A 19,981-nucleotide genomic window follows, 5' to 3' on the forward strand; every position below is an offset into this window, starting at 1 on the left:
TCAAGAATTTCCTAGGATTTCCGCTTTGTTTTCATCGAGCACAAAGGGAGAAAGGAAGTCTTTGTTCTTCATGTGCACCTCCAGCCCCTGAGAACGGGTGAGAACAGCACCGTTAGGTTGAAAACGCATCAGACTGCTTCATTTTAATATTCTCAAAGAACGACTGACTACTCAAAGCTAAAAGGCTGGGGAAGGACAGACACCAGCACCAATTTCCCCAGTATCAGAGGTGGATCAGCCCCACACCTGGGGTTCAGGAAGGAGAGGGACCCATGAACCGTAAAACAACGGAGCTCGGAAACCACCCCCCTGAAGAGGAGCAGGCACGGGAGGCTGTCCCCTTAACTCACAACAATCCTAGCAAAGAAAAGTCAACTTAAATTGCCTTGTTTTCATTTTGTTCTTACAGTGCACTGATTGTGATGACTTTGCTGCCTGCACATGGAAACCTCGCATGGAAAGTCTGATGAATTCCACTTGCCCAGAGTGGCCAGCAATCCACTCTCATCCCATCTGCCCAGCACAGGGAAGCTCCTCAGTACTAAATGGAAGAAGCTTTCCCAGGATCAATTCTTTTCAGGAAGACAAGCTGGAGAAATCTGTTCTAAGACACGGTTTCTCCTAAGCCAATGCACATAGCACACTTGGGTGGTCACTCACGGTGGGAGATGGGCACAAACTGGCACAGAACCACACACAGTGACCTCATGGGGTTTGTAATTTGAGTATTCTGCACTTTTCATTCAGAAGATCTCAAAGTACTTGTGAGTCTTAATGAAGCTGTGCAAACTCGTTGCAAATCTCATTTTACAGATGGCTACAACTGGGAGTGAACAAACTGCTGAGGAGTAACCACAGTGGAACCACAAACATAACACAGAACCCAGGTCCTAGTTCCCTGGATCTTACCATTGCTCAGCAAGCCCAGACTAAAGAAATTCCCTGTGTTTGGAAGCAAATCAGACACAAACCTGCCCACTCTTAAAAATACCTCCATAGAGAGTTATTCTCACCTCTCCAAAGTAAGACACTAATGGAGAAATCTCGCACACAGCTGGAGGATCTTCAGTTCCTGAGAGACTAGAGAAGAAAACACAGGATTAACTTCTTGCTATGTTTAAAAAAACAGTGCATCTTCTTCAAAACATCAGCAGAACAGGAAATCCAGAAGAATTAGACAATCATTATACTAACATTCAGCAGACATTACTTGAACACAAAGTGTGAAAACAGAAGGGAATTAGCAAGGTCCCAAGTATTTATCATCCAAACAAGAACACCACTACTATAGAGGTGCTTTTCAAGTCAAATTAACAGCTTGTGGGTTTATTAAACTAGGAGTTGATGCAGTAGCCCCATGGAGTAAAAGCAGCTTCCCATCCCCCATGATGCAGGCAGGATCTGAGTTGGTAATTGCTGTAACAGCTGATCTTTAAGCCCACCTGAGAATATTGCTGAGCTTTAGCACTGGGGCCATAGTCAGAAAAACTGGTGAGGACTAGAAATGACAATTGCTTGGGCTGGCTAAATCCAGAATGATGGAAAAGGTTGCCCCTGCCTAACGAGTTCCTATATGAAGAGTCAACTCATGACCCCGAGGGCAGGAATCTCTGCCAGAGGTAAAGCCCAGAGCACTGTGAGTTACTGTCGAGAGCAAATCACAGTCAGTAACAGAGCAGGAGCCGTGACAGACATTACTCTGCATGTTCAGAAAAGACGAGCTGAACGAAAATGATGCCAAGTCACCCTGTGATCAAACTAAGCCCAGTTTTGTAGAGCACGGTGCCTGCCAGCAGCCACACACAGAGGAGCTGCAGAGATCACGGAGGCTCCTACCTGAGTTTCTCTGGTATCCTGCAACCATTTTCATCCAGAAATCTGGCCCCAGCCCTGAGAGCCCAGCGGTAATGCTGCGCCAGGAGGGCTTGCCGAGCGGTGGTAGGAGTGTCCTTGTCAGCTGTGTCTGCGTTTTTTAGTGGCGAGAACTCCTCTTCTCTCAAAACTTCAAATGCCACAAAATTCCTACCAGCAAAGGGGAGAAAACAATGATAATGATCAATAAAGCTGGTTATCAGCCCTCTTGATGCAACAACAACTTTCATGGGGAAAGGCTCATATACATCTTAGGGAGCAGCGATATATGCAGCCTGAGAAAGCCCATCTCCCATATGAAAAGCAAAGAATCACAGAATCACAGCCTGGTTTGGGCTGAAGGGATCTCTGGAGATCATCTCCTCCAACCCACCTGGAGTAGATTGCACAGGAATGTGTCCAGGCAGGTCTGAATGTCTCAGAGCAGGAGACTCCACACCCGCTCTGGGCAGCCTGGGCCAGGCTCTGGCACCTCCCAGCAAACAAGTTTCTGCTCATGTTCACATGGAACCTCCTGTGTTTCAGTCTGTGCCCGTTGCCCCTCACCCTGGCGCTGGGCACCACTGAGCAGAGTCTGGTCCATCCTCTGACACCCACTCTGAGATACTGATCCCATTGATCAGATCCCTCTCAGCTTCTCTTCTCCAGCTCAACAGCCCCAGCTCTCTCAGTGTCTCCTCATCACAAAGATGCTCCATACCCCTCAGCATCTTACAAACATGGCTCCAAGGGCTCTCCATTGGACTCTCTCCAGTAATTCCTTGTCCTTCTTAGGACAGCTCTCTCAGCCTTTCCTCATGTGAAAGATGCTCCAGACCCCTCAGCATCTTTGTGTCCCTCCACTGGACTCTCTGCAGTAATTCTTTGTCCTTCATAAACTGAGGAGCCCAGAACTGGACACAACTCCAGATGTGGCCTCACCAGGGCAGAGCAGAGGGGGAGGATCAACCTCCCTGACCTGCTGCTCACACTCTTCCTCAGACGCCCCAGGTACCATTGGCCTCCTTGGCCACAAGGCCACATTGCTGACCCATGGTCACCCTGCTGTCCACCAGGACTCCCAGATCCTTCTCTGCAGAGTTGTTTTCAGCAGGTCCAGCCCTCACTTCTGCTGCTACCGGGGGTTGTTCCTCCCCAGGTGCAGGACCCTACACTTGCCTTTGCTGAAGAAGCACAAGCACTGTATGATGGAAAAACACCACAAGAAGGCCAGTTGCTTTGGGAACATAATGGCCTCACAACCCTCCAGAGCTGTGCACAGGTTAGAGGAAAAGCAAGAGTTCTGCAGAAACAGTTCTGCAGCCATGAGGAGACTTGTGGACAAAAAGCCTCAGCTGCGAGCACAGCAGGACAGACAGAGCAGCAACGCCTGGAGGTCGGACAGAGCGCCAAGCTGCACGGCTCATGTCAGAGCACTGCACCGCTGCGCCAAGAAGCGCTCTGCAGGAACGGAGCAACCAAGGCCACCAGCTCCCAGGGATGAATAAGCAATATGGGAGGATTCACGGCTGAATGGTAAGTACAGCTGTTTACCAAAAATGGGAATGCAAATTCAAAAAATCCCACAGCAGCATCTGCGCATTTCTGCATTTCACGTGTGAAAAACAGCTGCCAAGCTGGCTCTGCAAGTATTATTAAAAAAGAGCGAGGTTTCACTGCTTGCAAATGAGTCCTTTCAAAGCTCAGAACTCAGCACTGTTTCCCCCACACTGGTTTTGCCTTTGGTGAGATATTTCTGAATGCCTGTCAGGAAATGGAGACCCGTTCAAACCTTGAGCTCTCTATCCTAAAGTAAATCCTCTAAAAAGAAAAATACAATCCCCAAACAACGATAATTCAGTTTGCTGAGATCTCTTTTTTGCCATTTATTTAAGCCTAAAACGGAGACTTTACTGCTGAATTTTAAACTTTGGAAAGTAGGTTTTGTAAGAACACATGCTAAATTCCTAAATTATTAAACTCCCACATTCCCTAAATACAAAGCACTCCCAACTGTACTCACACTACGGCACAGCACTCTCAGCTCTGGTTTAGAGCTTGGCACGTCAACACTGACAGTTCCCACAGCCCCAAGGTGCTTAAGCAACTTGTTTTCTGAGCACAGAGGGTGTGAGCTGAGCCCTGGCGCGACACACCAACACGTAACCAGAGCTGCAGTTGCCATGGGAGCCACAATCCTGAAAGACTCGATTTCTGCGAGTCTGAATACTGCAACTTGGGTTTGTATTAAAAGTTGGCTTTGTGCTCAATTTCCCTTTCTAACAATACACCCCCAAACCATTCACTCCAAGCAAGACCTGTTACAACCTACAGTCATTCAAACAAACATTGAGAAGGGAAGGAAAAAGAAATCATATCTGCCACTAACTTAGAGAACTGGAACACATCAAACACAAACTTCTCCAGCTTTATCCCGTTTGGTTTTAGCGGTTTTACCAGATTTCCCTCCTCGTCAATGTAAGGCACCTTCTTTATGGCTACATGATGCCTCAGCTGCGGCTCATATTTCCTGCAAAAGGAGAAGAAACAAGTTCATTTAGTTCATGCCCACTCCGAAAAATGTAGCATACTGCTGCGAAGCAGCTGGTTTATTACTGCTCCGGCTCAGCTCCCAGCTGCTGCGGGTGTTGCTCTCTCCAAATTGATCCAAGTCACATACAGGGAACACTTCACTGCGCAGAGCGGCCCGGCCAGCGGCACCGCCTGCACTGCTGGGACAGGACGGGGCAAAGCAAGAGGGAGGACCTCAAGTCAGGCTGAGATTGCGGGCAGAGAGAAAAAAGGTAACCTAAATTCTTATCTGACTGGGATGGCAATGGAGTAGAGCAGATCCCTCACACAAGGGTGGACTGAGCTCTTCAGGAAGGTCACAGGGCTGCTCACCCACTGCCCCATCACAGCCCCATCACCCAACACCGAGGTGCAGAGACCTCCCCCAGCTTCACCCCGTCCCCAGCTCTGCTGTCCCAGGGGGTGGCACGGGCGACAGTCCCACTGAAAACGCTCAGTGTGGGGCTGCACTGCTGCCACACCGCAGCCCACGCTGCTCACCCCCGCAGGCCCAGGAAAGTCATGTCCTGGTGTATGTCAGTCGATGCAGCTACAGCAAAGCATCCAAGCTCTTCACTGGGTAAGGCCTGAATAGCACGCTGAGGCTGTCACAAAAGGGGATACAGCTGTTTTGAACTGTTTGGAGGAGAGAGGAGGTGAAGAGCAGAGCAGGAGGTACCCATAACTGAAATTACAGGAACACCCACTCTTGGAGGCATTTCTGGGCTGCCTAGCAGGTCTGCTGGAACTTACTGGGCCACCATCTCCAGGAACTCAACCGTGAAGAAGTGATTGCAGATATTGCCAGCGCTGTACACCAGTCCCCCATCGGAGCCGCGCTGCTGTGCAGTCTCCAGGCTGATCTCGCTGTATTCCACCACCTGGTAGAGCCCGTCCACACAGCACACCACCCCCACGGGCTCGGTGGGGTACGCCTTCTCCACCACCTACAGCCACAGGACAGAGGGCTGTGACGAGGAGGAAGAACATCCCAGCACTCTTCCAACTCCCACATACACGCCATCCTACAGCTGATCATCAGGCACCTCAGCTGCACGGGCAATGCAGTGCTGGGGGTACAGGGGAGCCTGGAGACACGTTTTGCCCAACAAGTGGGGTGGAGTGAGTTCAGAGAAGGGAACGGAGCTGGGGAAGGAGCACAAGTGTGATGGAGCGGCTGAGGGACCTGGGGGGTTCAGCTGGAGAACAGGAGCTGAGGGGAGACCTTCTGATCTCTGAACTGCCTGAAAGGAGCTTGGAGCCAGGGGGGTCGGGCTCTGCTCCCCAGGAACAAGCGCCAGGAGAAGAGGAAACGGCCTCAAGTTGCGCCAGGGGAGGTTGAGGTTGGATCTGGGAACAATTTCTTCCCCAGAGTGCTGTGGGGCATTGGAACAGCTGCCCAGGGCAGTGCTGGAGTCACCAGCCCTGGAGGGTTGGACAGACGGACATGAGGTTCTCAGGGACATAGGCTGGTGCTGGTGCTGGGTTAACAGTTGGACTCGATGATCTTTTCCAACCAAAATGATTCTATTCCATGATTCACAAATCCAGTACTTGACTGCTTAATTGCACAGTTGCTCAGAAGACAAACTAGTTAAAAGAAATTGGCATACTGTGGGGCACTGTTCTTACCAAGGACTGGGACCTGGCATTAAATGAAAAACGTTTGCAGCTACCAGCCTTCAGCTTCCTGTTTGCATGAACAGTGGTCATGATCAAAGCAATATATATTTCTCCTCAGTCTCCTGCTGCTTTAGGGTGACAAAACCAGGCTAGTTTGGCTTTCCTCATCTTCCACACTGGGGGATAAGGAATGCCATTAGACTTAAAGGTGCATTTATATTAATAAAACACAACCCAGTCCAATATGGCTTCTAGATACCCATGTGCCTCCGCAGAAAGGGCAGGGCATAAAGGGGAAGCAATTACAGTTTGTAGTTTCCTGTGCAGTTACAGTCCCTGCTCTAACTGAAGCTTATTTTCCACAATATTGCAGGAGGAGGGGAGGACGACACCCGCAGGTTGGGATTCTGAAGGCAACGCAGGCAGCAAGCAGCCTCTGCTTGGAGCGAGCCACTGCCAAACCAACTGAACACCCCTTCATCTGCTCTCACCCTCACCAGCGGCTTCCAAATGTAACCAGACCATAACTCCCTGGGCGAGAATGGCCCTGCATTAGCACTGCCTCACCTTGGCACCGCAATCTGCCCCTTTGGACACACAGAAGCCTATGAAGACCGGATCTGCCATTTTCACGAGGATATTATCCACACAGTATACATGGACGTACTGGATTCCACGCCGCTTCATGTTATCCAAGATCTTATTATCCACCAAAGCACGGTATAAGCCACCATTGCCATCTATAACACAAGAGAAAAGAGAAAGCCCTAGTTAATGAGTGATTTAGTGGGGGTTTTGTAGCTAACGGAGAAAAAGCCGAAAGTCCTGAACAAACTTTCTTCACCAGCAGAGGATGGAATGCTTCCTAGCTAAGTCAGTGCTACCAGATCTTATTTCCTGCTCTGCCACATGGCTCAGCACAGGCCTGTTCCCCGCACAGCCCAGCGCCCTCACCCACAGAGTGGGACCACAGGGACCAGCCTCACGGGGAAGGGTTTTCAGACTTTATGAAGCCCTGTAAGATCCTCAGACGGAAAACACTAAAGGGAAAAACGTTATCAGAGGATGGGAAAAGCCTGTTACATTTCTTCTCTTCCAGTGCAGAGCAAAAGCACATTTCAAATTCAGCTTGAAGAAAATCACTAAAATAAACTTTATTATCTGTTTATCTTCCCCCCACAGCTTCCCAGTGCCTTTTTAAAGGTTTGAACTGCAGCTCTACAAAAGACATCTGCACATTTGTTCATCACAGATCACCCTTTCCCAGTTCCTCCTTTGACACCCCCGTCAGCTCAAGAAAACTCTGCAGCTGCAAAACCGCATCCCTGCCCGGCCCGAGCAGGCTGCCTTCACCCAGCCTCTTAACATGCCCAGGTTAACAGAAGATAAGAACTTTACAAGGTGAGATATTGCAATCACAGTATCACAGTATGTTTGGGATTGGAAGGGACCTCAAAAGATCATCTAGTCCAATCCCCCTGCTGGAGCAGGAACGCCTAGGTGAGGTTGCACAGGAACATGTCCAGGTGGGTCTTGAATGTCTCCAGAGAAGGAGACTCCACAACCCCCCTGGGCAGCCTGTTCCAGTGCTCTGTCACCCTTACTGAGAAGAAGTTTTTTCTCAAATTTAAGTGGAACCTCTTGTGTTCCAGCTTGATCCCATTGCCCCTTGTCCTATCATTGTTTGCCACTGAGAAGAGCCTGGCTCCATCCTCGTGGCACTCACCCTTTATATATTTATAAACATTAATAAGGTCACCCCTCAGTCTCCTCTTCTCCAAACTAAAGAGACACAGCTCCCTCAGCCTTTCCTCATAAGGGAGGTGCTCTACTCCCTTAATCATCTTTGTTGCCCTACGCTGGACCCTCTCCAGCAGTTCCCTGTCCTGCTGGAACTGAGGGGCCCAGAACTGGACACAATATTCCAGATGGGGTCTCACCAGGGCAGAGTAGAGGGGAAGGAGGACCTCTCTTGATCTACTAACCACCCCCCTTCTAATACATCCCAGGATGCCATTGGCCTTCCTGGCCACAAGGGCACAGTGCTGGCTCATGGTCATCCTGTTGTCCACCAGGATCCCCAGGTCACTTTGGAAAGAGTTAATCTTCTTGCTTCTTTTTTACCCATTTCCAGCTATCAGCCTTGAATGGGAGCCCAGCTCCCAACAGCTTCACACCGGGACCCCCCGCACAGCCCTGCCAATGCACGTTGCTCCTAATCTGCAGTTGCACCACTCCTAATCCTGACAGTACTCCCCGGCTTTTATAAAACCCATGTGCTATGGGCAAATCTCCAGCAACAACTAGACAGAGATTGCTACACTCTTGATTACCAGCCTGAAACATTTAACTGAACTCTCACACTAAGGAGAAGCGTTAACACTGACCTCCAACGACTGCTCTGTGCACCAAGGCTGGCTGATGGAGAGCAGCAACTACCAACACAGGTTACATCACTGTACCGTGTAAGAGTGACCAGCAGGGTACCTGGAGCCATAGCAATTTTCCCCTTCTCCTCCAAGATGGCCTTCCCATCAAAGGTGACAGCGGGCAGCATCCTCTGTTCAAACATGACCACGTTGGATCGATCCAGGTTGAAGTAGTTGTGTTCTACAAAGAACTCCTCCGTCGGCCCCAGCGTGAACTCACTTGTCATGATGTACCTGGGTAGAAATGGGTGCTGAGCAATGAGTAAGAAAACCACAAGCAAAAGACAAAAGTACAAACAGAATACAAAAGGGAGGAAACCCAAGAGCATTAAATGAGAGACACTACGGTATCCTGCGGTGTGCAGGAGAGTTCTCCAGAACTCACGCATGATGATATCCACAGGCTCAGTGCCAGCCAGGGCAGAAGAGCCTTTCCCTAAATGTGAATATCTGGATATCCAGATGAGCTGGAAAACAAGGAAAAGGACAATACGACAGCCTTATTCACCTTAGATTCAAACTGATGTTAAGTGTCTAAAGAAGCACTGACGAGCACAAGGTGCTGAGAACGAGCTGTGAATCCCCAGCAGCTCAGTCTGCCAGCAGAGGCCATCAGCAGCATTTTCAAATGTTGGTTGCATTATTAGTTTTTCTCTTAAGTTTCTCTATTTCCTCCTCTCCTTCCAGCTCCACTTTGCTGCTGTCTCTCCCTCCACTATCTTCCTCCTTCCACAGTGGCCAAGAGCCATCTTCATTATCTACCTGTCAAGCACTTCAACAACTCCTGGCACAGGTACGCGGGTTCCTCTGCCAGCACACCAGGGGAATCAACGCCTTGCACAGGAGAGCCTGGACCTCACACCCCCCGATTTACATCCCTGCAGAACAGTGCACTGCAGCAGCCAACTGTAACCATCCTGCACACAACCCGTCCCGGCTCCCAGCAGCACCGGGGGTGGTGCATTAGCAATTCAGGTAACGCATGCACAGCATCAGAAAGAAACACCGTATGGACTCAAATCACCTTCGATCTCCAATTTGTACAACAATGTGCTACCCTGAAGACCTCAGACACCTGCTCTTTCACTCTTCCCAAATCCTGATTCAGACCAGTGATTTCATAAATGTATCTCCCTGTAGTCTAATGAACAACACTTAGCAGAAAACATTTGCAGAAGTGAGCTGCAGCACCTTCCTCGCTCTCACCCACCACATCCCACAGGCAATTCACATTTTGCACCTTGCACAGAGATAGTCTGTTTTGAAACCTTTTGAAGGCTCTTGAAAGCCAGCTGAGACAGCAGCCAGCTGTAAACAACGACAGCAGGAGGTGGCTGAAAATGAGACATCACGAGCACTTATTACTGTGAGGGAAGGAGGTTTTTTGCTGTGGCAGAAATTGCAGGCCAGGGGAGGCGGGGGCTCGGAAGGTGAGCTCTAGGCAATCTCCCTCCATGCAGGAACCTGAGAAAGCACAGCAGAAACGGATGAAATCTCTTGTAAAGTATCGGAAACAATCACTCAAAAGTTCTGTTTATAATGTTGTCAGGGACTGTGCTTGAAAAGGCAGCACGGTACAGCAGTTAGGGTGGTGGCCAGTGAGTCATGGTCACTGACATCTACAGACACGGACCTGTCACTTCCCACCCCTGTGCACCCTCCTCCAGCTGCTGGCATCGCAAATCCTGCCGACAAAAAGCTCTGCCCGACGTGTCTCTGTACCGCACCCGGCAAAGTGCTTCTAGAAGACAACGCAGGCAAGCTGCAACACAAAGAGCCCCTGCACAGCAGGTCTACAGCTCCATACCACCTACCAGGGGACGGCACACTTGCAGTGGTGTCTCTGGCCAGCCAGCTGCTCCACTTTGCGGATTCTTTCTGCCTGGATCTGATACAAGGTCTTGCCGCTGGGCAGCCCCACGTCGTACATGCCCTTGGGATAACTCACGCCCAGGCGGGTTCCTTGTCCTCCAGCCAGGAGCAGCACTGCCACCTTGTTCTGCGAGATCTGATGCAAGCCTGAACAGGAGAAAGAACCCCGAGGGAACGTAAGAATCACAAAAAAAATCAACACCCCATGCTCTTCTCCTGAGCATTTCTGCAGAGCTCAGGCAACAACCAGAAGCTGACAGTCCAATGCCCAGGGCTGGCAGCATAGAGACAAATATAGTGCTGCATGCACCAGGAAAATAAATCATTTCACCTCTTTGATGCAGCAGTTTCCTCACCTAAAGCAGCAGATGGTGTAACAACAGAAACAGCCATGAGTTGCACCTTAAGAGGATTACATTAGGATACATGAGGATAAAAACTCTTTACTGGGAAGATGGTGCAGATCTGGAAAAGATATCCAGAGAGGTGGGATGTCCCTTAAGGTGTTCAGGGCTTACTTTGATAAAGCCGTAGCTGGCCTGACCTAGGGCTGGGTATGGGCCTGTTCCAAACAGGGGCTGGACTAGAGACTCCAGAGCGCCCTTATCACCACCACTTCCACATCTCAAAGAAGCAAAGTCTCGTGATCTCCAGTAAAGCACAGGCACTTCTGGTATCTGCCCTAATCAACTATCTCTACTTGTGCTCCAGCTTCTGTTCAGCTGCTATCAGGACTAATAACACAGCCCAGCCTGCAGAAGCGCAACTCCCACAATCTAGTTAAAACCAGTATCATTTTTCCTGACAAACCAGGGAAGTCCAGAACTTGGGGAAGAACTAGACCACAGAATAAACACCCAGCTCACTGACAGTCTTTGTTCCCTGCCTCTCTCAAGCCAGCATCACAGTAACAACAACCCAGAGAAAGATTTTTCCCCAGGGCACGCTCTGAGTTCCTGGGGAGTGCGCGGGCCCTGCGCTGCCCACACCAGCAGCCTCAGCTCTGCCGGGCGGCAGCTCCCAGAGCCTGTGCCACCCCACGCAAGGAGCCTCCCGGACAGCGCCCAGCCTGGTGCTGCTCCCCGTGCTCCCGGACAGCACGTGCTCCACCCCAGCCTTTGAAGAGAAGACAAACATGCAACTTTAACTGTAACCGGGACTAAAAAATTCCTAACTTGGACTGAAAAACACAGGGACCGAAAATATTGAATTAGAAGAAAAACAGGGTTGGTTTTATGCTCATCTTGAAATAATTGGCTGTTTAAATGAGCAACAGAGGGAAAATCACAGACTCCCAACCTGGTTGGGTTGCAGGGACCTCTGCAGATCCCCAGCCCAGCCCTGCTCACGCAGGGTCACAGAGCAGATCACACAGGTGGGTCCAGGGGGTTTGAATGTCTCAGAGCAGGAGACTCCACACCCGCTCTGGGCAGCCTGGGCCAGGCTCTGGCACCTCCCAGCAAACAAGTTTCTGCTCATGTTCACATGGAACCTCCTGTGTTTCAGTCTGTGCCCGTTGCCCCTCACCCTGGCGCTGGGCACCACTGAGCAGAGTCTGGTCCATCCTCTGACACCCACCCTGAGATACTGATCCATTAATCAGATCCCTCTCAGCTTCTCTTCTCCAGCTGAACAGCCCCAGCTCTCTCAGTGTCTCCTCATCACAAAGATGCTCCAGACCCCTCAGCATCTTACAAACATGGCTCCAAGGGCTCTCCATTGGACTCTCTTCAGTAATTCCTGGTCCTTCTTCAACTGGGGAGCCCAGAACTGGACACAACTCCAGATGTGGCCTCACCAGGGCACAGCAGAGGGGGAGGATCAACTTCCCTCAACCTGCTGCTCACACTCTTCCTCACACGCCCCAAGTACCATTGGCCTCCTTGGCCACAAGGCCACATTGCTGACCCATGGTCACCCTGCTGTCCACCAGGACTCCCAGGTCCTTCTCTGCAGAGCTGCTTTCAGCAGGTCCAGCCCTCACCTCTGCTGCTGCCGGGGGTTGTTCCTCCCCAGGTGCAGGACCCTACACTTGCCTTTGTTGAATCCCATCAGGTTCTTCTCTGCCCACTCCTCCAGCCTGTCTGATCACGCTGAATGGCAGCACAGCCTTCCGGTGCATCAACCATTCCTCCCAGTTTGGGATCATCCGCAAACTTGCTGAGGGTGCACTCAGTCTCTTCATCCAAGTCATGGATGAACAGGTTGATCAAGACTGGACCCAGTATGGACCCCCGGGGAACAGCACTAACTACAGACCTCCAACCAGACTCTGCACCGTTGATCACAACCCTCTGAGCTCTGCCGTCCAGCCAGTTCATGATCCACCTCACTGTCCACTCATCCAACCCACAGTTCCTGAGCTTGCCTGTGAGGATGTTGTGGGACACAGTGTCAAAAGCCTTGCTCAAGTCAAGGCAGACAACACCCACTGCTCTCCCCTCCTCTCCCCAGCCAGCCATGCCACCACAGAAGGCTGTCAGGTCGGTCAAGCATGATTTCCCCTTGGTGAATGCATGCTGACTACTCCTGATAACCATCTCTTCCTGCATGTGCTTGGAGATGATGCCTGCAACTGGAAGAAGAGAGGAGGAAATAACCTGTGCTCCCGATTCCCCCACCAACCATCCCAAGGCCCTGAAGTCTCTTTTAATTGCCCTTGGACTATGGGTCACAACTTCATTGCCACCCACATAAAAGACCAGTAATGGGCAGTAGTCTGAGGGCCACGCCAGGCTGGGAAGTTTCCTGGTGGTGTCCTCATCCCTGGCCCCAGGAAGGCAGCAGACCTCCTGAAGAGGGTCCATCTGGCACACCAACTGCTGCTCTAACAACCTGGCTTGGTTTTAATTCTGTTCAAAAATTTAGCTTTCAGCCATAAAAACAGACAGAAGTCATCAATGACACTGGGGTACTACCACTGACCTCCCCATGCTTACAAGCGTCAGTCCCATCACAGCAGTAGCACAGTGTTTCTGCCTAAACACATCCTCTCCAAAAAGGCTGGTAATGCCGGTTCAGGCCCAGTGAGAGAAGCACCGCTGCCACTGGTTTGCTGCACAATGAGCCGTGGGTTCACAGGACCACAGAAGTGCTGGCTGGAAGTCACCTCTGGACATCTGTAGTCCACCCTCCTGCTCAAGAGGGGATTAGGAGATCTCTCTAGAGGGAGACCTGTGCAGAAGATGGAAGTCTCGGGATTTCAAAGCTTTGGGAGGTCCTTGGATCGAGAGGAAAGCTTGGATGGGTATAAACTTAAAATTTAAAAAGCTCAGATGATAGCACTGGGTGAGCTGTATGGCAACCCAAATAAAATAAGCATAATGTTACACAACAAACCACAAGCAGTTAACAGCTCCTTTGCACCTCTACTGAATTCCCCATTGCAAAACACTTAAAGCCCAGAGCAGGGGGTCTCAGGTATCAGTGATGCTGCTGTTACCTGCTCGTGTCCCCCCACCACGGTTTGCAGGCACATGCTCCACAGGCTGCTTGTCAGCGCACGGCACATGGCAGGAGAAGGGAAGGACCCAGGCGAAGGGCGGCAGGGGACAGGATGGCTCCAGGCCTCCCAGCACCCAGCTCGGGGGTGGCCGTCCCCTCACTGGGACCCTGCACAGAGGCAGCAAACCCGCGCGGGAGGGACGTGTGCGGATGAGACCTTCACACGCCTGCCCAGCTCACTGCAGCCACACAGCCCTGAGGAACACAAACCTGGGTAAAACCCACTTTCCTGCCAGCCCACTCCCCTTTCCCTTCTCTTACTCCCCTCACGGAGGTTCAGCAAACCCAGAGCCAGCTCAGCACCAGCCTGAGGTGCTCAGCTCCCAGCTGGCCCTTGTGTGCACAGTCCTGCAGGACCTGCCCCCCCATCACCTCTGCCTGTGCCTGTGTCTTGGAGCAACAGTCGCGGGACGGAGCGGGGGGGGAATTACAGACCAGAGGAGGGGTCAGCAGCAATGACAAAACTACCAGTGGGGAGAGGAAGGGAAAATGGTTGCAGTGAGAAACCAAAGCGAAAATCTTTGGTTCAGGTCACTGCTGTGGCAGCCACCCCCTGTCTTGGCAGAGTGCTGCCATGAGCAAGATCCTGCCCATTCACTTCCCCTGCTCCATCCCAAAAAATGGAATAACAACTGTCACGGTCCTGCTGAGCTCAACTAGTGCAGGGAGCCGATTAACCACTCTGCAAGGAAACGCCTCTTGCTGGGCCAATCTATCCCTGAGAAACCTTATCATAGAATCACAGAATGGTTTGGGTTGAAGGGACGTTCCCAGCTCCCCCAGTGTCCCCCTGCCATGGGCAGGCACATCTGCACCAGCTCAGGGTGCTCAGAGCCCCGTCCAGCCTGGCCTGGGATGTCTCCAGGGATGGTTCATCCACCACCTCTCTGGCCAACCTGGGCCAGGCTCTCACCACCCTCAGGGACAACAATTCCTTCCTCATGTCCAGCCTGAATCTCCCTCCTTCAGTTTAAACCATCACCCCTTGTCCTGTCACAACAGGCCCTGCTCAAAAGTCTGTCCCCATCTTTTTAAGTACTGACAAGTCGCAATAAGGTCTCCCCGTAGCCTTGTCTTCTGGCTGAACACCCCAGCTCTCTCAGCCTTATGCTTCATCTTGGCCTCTTCACAGTAACGATGAGCCTCTCATAAAGCAAGAAAAGCCCTGAGCAAAGAAAAGCCCTTGGCTATGAACACTGGTGAGATTGTACTTGCCATCATTGCCATGGCCAAGGACAACACTGGATGAGTCACCCTCCAGTGATTCCAAATTGCATTTAAAACCCACAGCAGATGGACAAGGGCCCGGAGAGCCAGTGATGTGAAGTGCTCTGAATGTCACCACGCTACAGCCACCCAGAGCTGAACAAGTACCAGCCAGCAGCATGAATCCACCACAGGCAGCTGTACAGGGCTGGCAACCCGGTCAGCACATCCAACTGGGCAGAGGAGCCAAGACAGTGAGATAGACAGACAGACACGTTACCATCCAGTTGACTCCATCTACTTGCTCCTCAGGATGCAAACAAACAGCTTGTTCCCAGCTGCACCAGTTGTTCCACACCAGTGTCCCACTGCTCTAGTTAGGAGGGTCACAAGGGCAACAGCGTGAAAGGAAACACACAACCTTCTTCTGGCATGGAGAACACCAGTAGTCCACCAAGAAAGCAAACCTGCAGCTCTCTAAAGATCTGAGCAGCCTTGGGCTGAAGTTGAAGGCTGACACACACGGTGAGTGAAATCAAAGTACCCGCCACAACACACTCGGGACCGCTCCAGGCAGGTGGAGCGTGGAGAACAACCAGGAGAACAACTCTGTGGAGAACAACAACCAGGAGAACAGCTCCGTGGAGAACAACAACCAGGAGAACAACTCTGTGAAGAACAACAACCAGGAGAACAGCTCCGTGGAGAACAACAACCAGGAGAACAGCTCCGTGGAGAACAACAACCCGGCAGAGTGAGGCACCAAGCCACGGTGCAGCTGCAGCACGTGTCCATCGCCCGCCCCACAGACACGGCACTCCTCCGTGCTCCAGAGCCCCATACTCACTAGTGCTCCTCCTTACTTAGGCCTTGCCTTACTGAGCTCTGAACTCAGCACCTGCTGGTCTCAGGGGCTGCAGCACAGCAGGTGCTGCTTTGGGGTGCAACTGAGATTGATCCACCAGTGGACCGAGCCAGGCGTTTGCTCCACTCCACCCCCACCTCAGCACTGCTGGGCTCACACCCACATGCACACTCTGGTCCTGATGCGACAGATCACATCCCATTGATCTCAAATTAGAGGTTTATGCACGGCAACAGGCTGCAACCATGGGGCGTCACTCACATGAAGCTCTGGAGCAAATGCTGTACGGGAAAAGCCTGTGAGGTCTCGCTTTGTCATGCAGCATCCAGCACAAGCAGCTACGATCCTTGGCCACGACCAGGGGGACCAGGGCTGGCATCACCCCACTGAAGTGGGGATGTCCCGGAGGACACGGCAGCTCTCAGATGTTTTCCACGCAGTGATGAGATGACAGAATCTGCCCAAGGGTGACTGGGCACCTCACGCTCGCCTCCTGGAGGGGCCTCTCGCTGCAGGGACCGGCACCTCGACCTAAGGGGGATGAACCCAAGTCCAAAGCGAAACCACTGATAACATCAACGGCGCCAGTCACCTTTTCTCTTCCCAAACCCAGCAGACTGACAGGGCCGTATTCCCGGGAGATGGCAGACCAGGCACACACGAACAACCGGCAAGGGGACTGTCCTTCCCATCGATTGTGGCACTCCCAGTTTTTGGGGTGCAACCCTACAACTACAGGACAGTTTTTCCAAGTTTCTGATCTTGGTTGCCATGAAAACCAATACCCCCCAGAATCTGAATGAGTAGGTCTGCTCCGACTTCCCAACTGTAAAACTGCTAATACTCACGACTAAAATTCATAACAACTGACTCATCTCGCTGCACATTCCTGCACTAAATGAAATATTTATTCCTCTGAAAAAAAAAAAAATCCATCTTATTTTCTGCAGCACATGAAATATGAACAGCTCAACCAAACAAAAACGGGAAGATGAGCTGCTGTTAGATACACACCAATGCTGCTGTAAGTCTCATTCTGCACAGAAAATAAAAAAGGCAGAACAGTTTTGCAGGAAGAACAGATTGATCTTGTAAGAACAGACTGGATTCTCCTGCTGGACAGGCACATCAGCCCGATTACAACAGCACTCAGCAAGAGAATAAAGCAAAACACCCCAAATCCTTAATTCTGCAGAGCAGTAAAATAACCAGAACGAATGAGCAAACCTCCTGATGAAAGGGGAGCTGCACTGTGGCCCAGGCCAAAGACTCAGATTTCATTAATAAAACATTCACAGAATGTAAAAGCTTGGTTTGTATCATCATCCCTGAGGCTGCCTAGAAAATGTGATCACTTCATGTTTGTGTTTAGGATCTGAAAGCAAATCTGCCCAGGCTAAGTTTTATCATCTCAAAGACAATAACAATGATATATACTTTTTTTAACTATTAAAAAGTACCTTGGGTGTTCCCAAGACTAAGTTTTGAGTTGCCTGGTTCTTTCAACCACCATTTTCTATCGCAAAAAAAGGGAGAAGGGGAAAGGAGGAGACATCATTTCAGCTGTTGTCTTCGCAGAGGACACACTGCAGGCGGGAGCTGCTGGGACTTGGAGCCCCCTGGGCAGATGAGCTCAGCTCAGTGCTGAGCCCGACCCAGAGCCACAGGCTGCATCAGCCCAACCCACAGCCACGGTTGTATCAGCTCCGCAGCCTCGGGGACGTGGAGCAGCAGCTCAGGACGGCTCGGGACAGCTCGGGAGAGCTCGGGACGGCTCGAGATGGCTCACTCTGCTCCTGGCCAGCCCAACACCACAGCAGCGCACGGAAACAAGAGCCTTTCAGAGCCTGTGTCCCCTCAGGGACCACAACCCCTGCAAAGCCTGCGCCGTGACACTGGGCTCCACTGGGAAACGCCACGCAGGGGAACAGGACCCCACGGGGACGAGACCACGTCCGCAGGGACACGTGGCCCACCAAGTGCTGCACAGGTTTAGCAGCACAAAGTCTTGCTCCCGATTACCCTCCTCTGACAGCTGATTCCCATCTCCAGCATTAAACTGGATCATAAAAACAAACCAAAAGGAAACAGAAGAACCACGTCCCCCTCTCCTGGCAGAAATCACAAAAATCTGCCTGCAGGACGGATGTGGCTCGGGGACTGGACTTCAGGACTAGCTGAGCTGTGCACGATGCTGGTGGTCCCAAACACAGCAGCCATTCTGGACCCCTTTGAGCTCTGCTCACAGCACAGTGTGCCTGCCCTACCTGCTGCCGACGGCGGCACGAGGCTCCTCGCTGGCCCAGCAGGGCAGAACACAAAGGACCCAGTTTGGTAAAACTGTTAATTTAACCGTGCGGCCCTGACCTAGACCCATGTGCCTCTAGAATTCATGGGTTCCCTTCCTCCTGATCGCAACACCCTCAGGTAAGAGGCAGCGACCACCACCAGAGTGGGTTCCCATCAAACCCCAGCAGTGTCTGGGTGGCCGCCGTGGTGCCAGGGGTGCTGACTCCCTCCTCTGCGGGGCTGGAGATGTCACCATGGTTGGTGGAAACCGTGGCTGGATCAAGTACACGTGGCCTCGGGTCACCAGTTTCCTCCATGACCGCTCAGCCCTGTCAGCCAAGTCTGACATGCCAGGAAAGTCCTCTGCCCTGTGACTCTGCCACTTCTGGTTTTGTTCTTGTTTGGAAGCCTTTACTCCCCTGCCCACACATCCCAACCTCTGCTGGCAGGTTTAGGTCGAGGCTGTGCAGACACTTGCAAGCGTCTCTCCGACCACAGCTGGTTTTCCTGGCTTCCTTTTTTTATTACAGTTATTTTTAACAGTGCTGTTACATTTTATAAGGAAGGAGGGAAGACAAAGCTGAAACTTTGTAAATAAATGCAAGAGAGCACCCAGGATGTCTGTGTAAGATGTGTGTCCTGTGGAGGGCACAGCACCCACATCCAGCCACTGCCTCGCCCATCGCCCCCACCCTTCACACGTCCACGGGGTGACCAGGGAAAGCCGCCAGCATCTACTGGGCTACAAACATCAGCGACGCTGGGCTTTGCTGGGCTTCTTCCACACTACCCATTCTGCTCCCATACGCCGTCGCCCTGTCCCACACCAGCCCCTGCACCGCCACGAGATCTGCTCTGCACCCGCAGCGGCCTGGGAGACCAGCGAGTGTCCACAGCAGCTCCCCAGGGCAGCGGCAACGCGAACCCTCCCCTCACAGCCCCCTCGGGGACTCGGCCTCCCCCTGGGAGCCACGGCCTCACCCGAGTCCTGCCGACCGCGCGCTCTCCAGCCTCAGCCGCTGCGGAGTGAAAATTCCACGTCTCAGCCCCAAAGTGCCCCCACAGCCCTGAGTGTTCACGGCCCGGAGCTACAGCCGCAACCCCAAACCTCTCCCGCTCTGCCTGCCTCGCATCCCCCATGCCTGACACCAAAACACCCTGAAAGCCCACGGTGCTGGCCCAGAGCTGCCCCCGCAGGACACGACCCTGCCGCGGGGATCCCCTCAGGCACAGCCCCGGGCCCCGCGGGATGGACGTGCCCGCCGAGTCCCCGCACCGGGGCAGGGCCGGGCCCCGCTGTCGGTTTTAGCACAGCCCTGGCCGGTCTGCAGGACAAGCCGCAGTATTTTCGGCACCGAGTGGCGGGAGGGCCACGCTGGGGAGCCCGCCGGGAGCAGCCGGCGACGCTGGGACAGACGTTCCCGCGTCCCCGTCCCAGCCCGCAGAGCCCCAGAGCCCGCCCCGAGCCGACGGGCGGCCCCGCGCCCCGCTCACCTTCCGCCTCCCAGCGCTCCAGCGCGGCGGGGCCGCTGCGGCGGGCGCTGCCCAGCAGCCAGGCGGGGAGCGGCTCCATCCGGCCGTCCAGGCGCTCCGGCGGCCCCCGCTGCCGGGCCCCGGCCGCCGCCGCCAGCCGGCAGTGCTCGCCCAGGCCCGGCGGCAGCGCCGCCAGCAGCGCCCCGCGCTGAGCCGGGCCCAGCTCGGCCCAGAAGCGCAGCAGGTGGCTCTGCCCGCACCGCGCCAGCCGCGCCCGCGCCTCCTCGGGCGGCCCCAT

The 19,981-nt window shown here is 52.7% G+C and overlaps 1 protein-coding gene across 1 annotated transcript; it reads right to left on the bottom strand.

Moving 5' to 3' along the window:
- UAP1L1 (UDP-N-acetylglucosamine pyrophosphorylase 1 like 1) lies at window positions 1–19,981 on the bottom strand (the record flags this gene model as incomplete). Its single annotated transcript, XM_080356173.1, has 9 exons — window positions 1–87; window positions 1,014–1,080; window positions 1,837–2,022; window positions 4,241–4,381; window positions 5,176–5,369; window positions 6,613–6,785; window positions 8,533–8,708; window positions 10,289–10,493; window positions 19,705–19,981. 9 exons carry the CDS (start codon window positions 19,979–19,981, stop codon window positions 1–3), a joined length of 1,506 nt encoding a protein of 501 aa, XP_080212299.1.

This window comes from Nesoenas mayeri (genome assembly GCF_963082525.1).
Source record: "Nesoenas mayeri genome assembly, chromosome: 18".
Taxonomy (NCBI): domain Eukaryota; kingdom Metazoa; phylum Chordata; class Aves; order Columbiformes; family Columbidae; genus Nesoenas; species Nesoenas mayeri.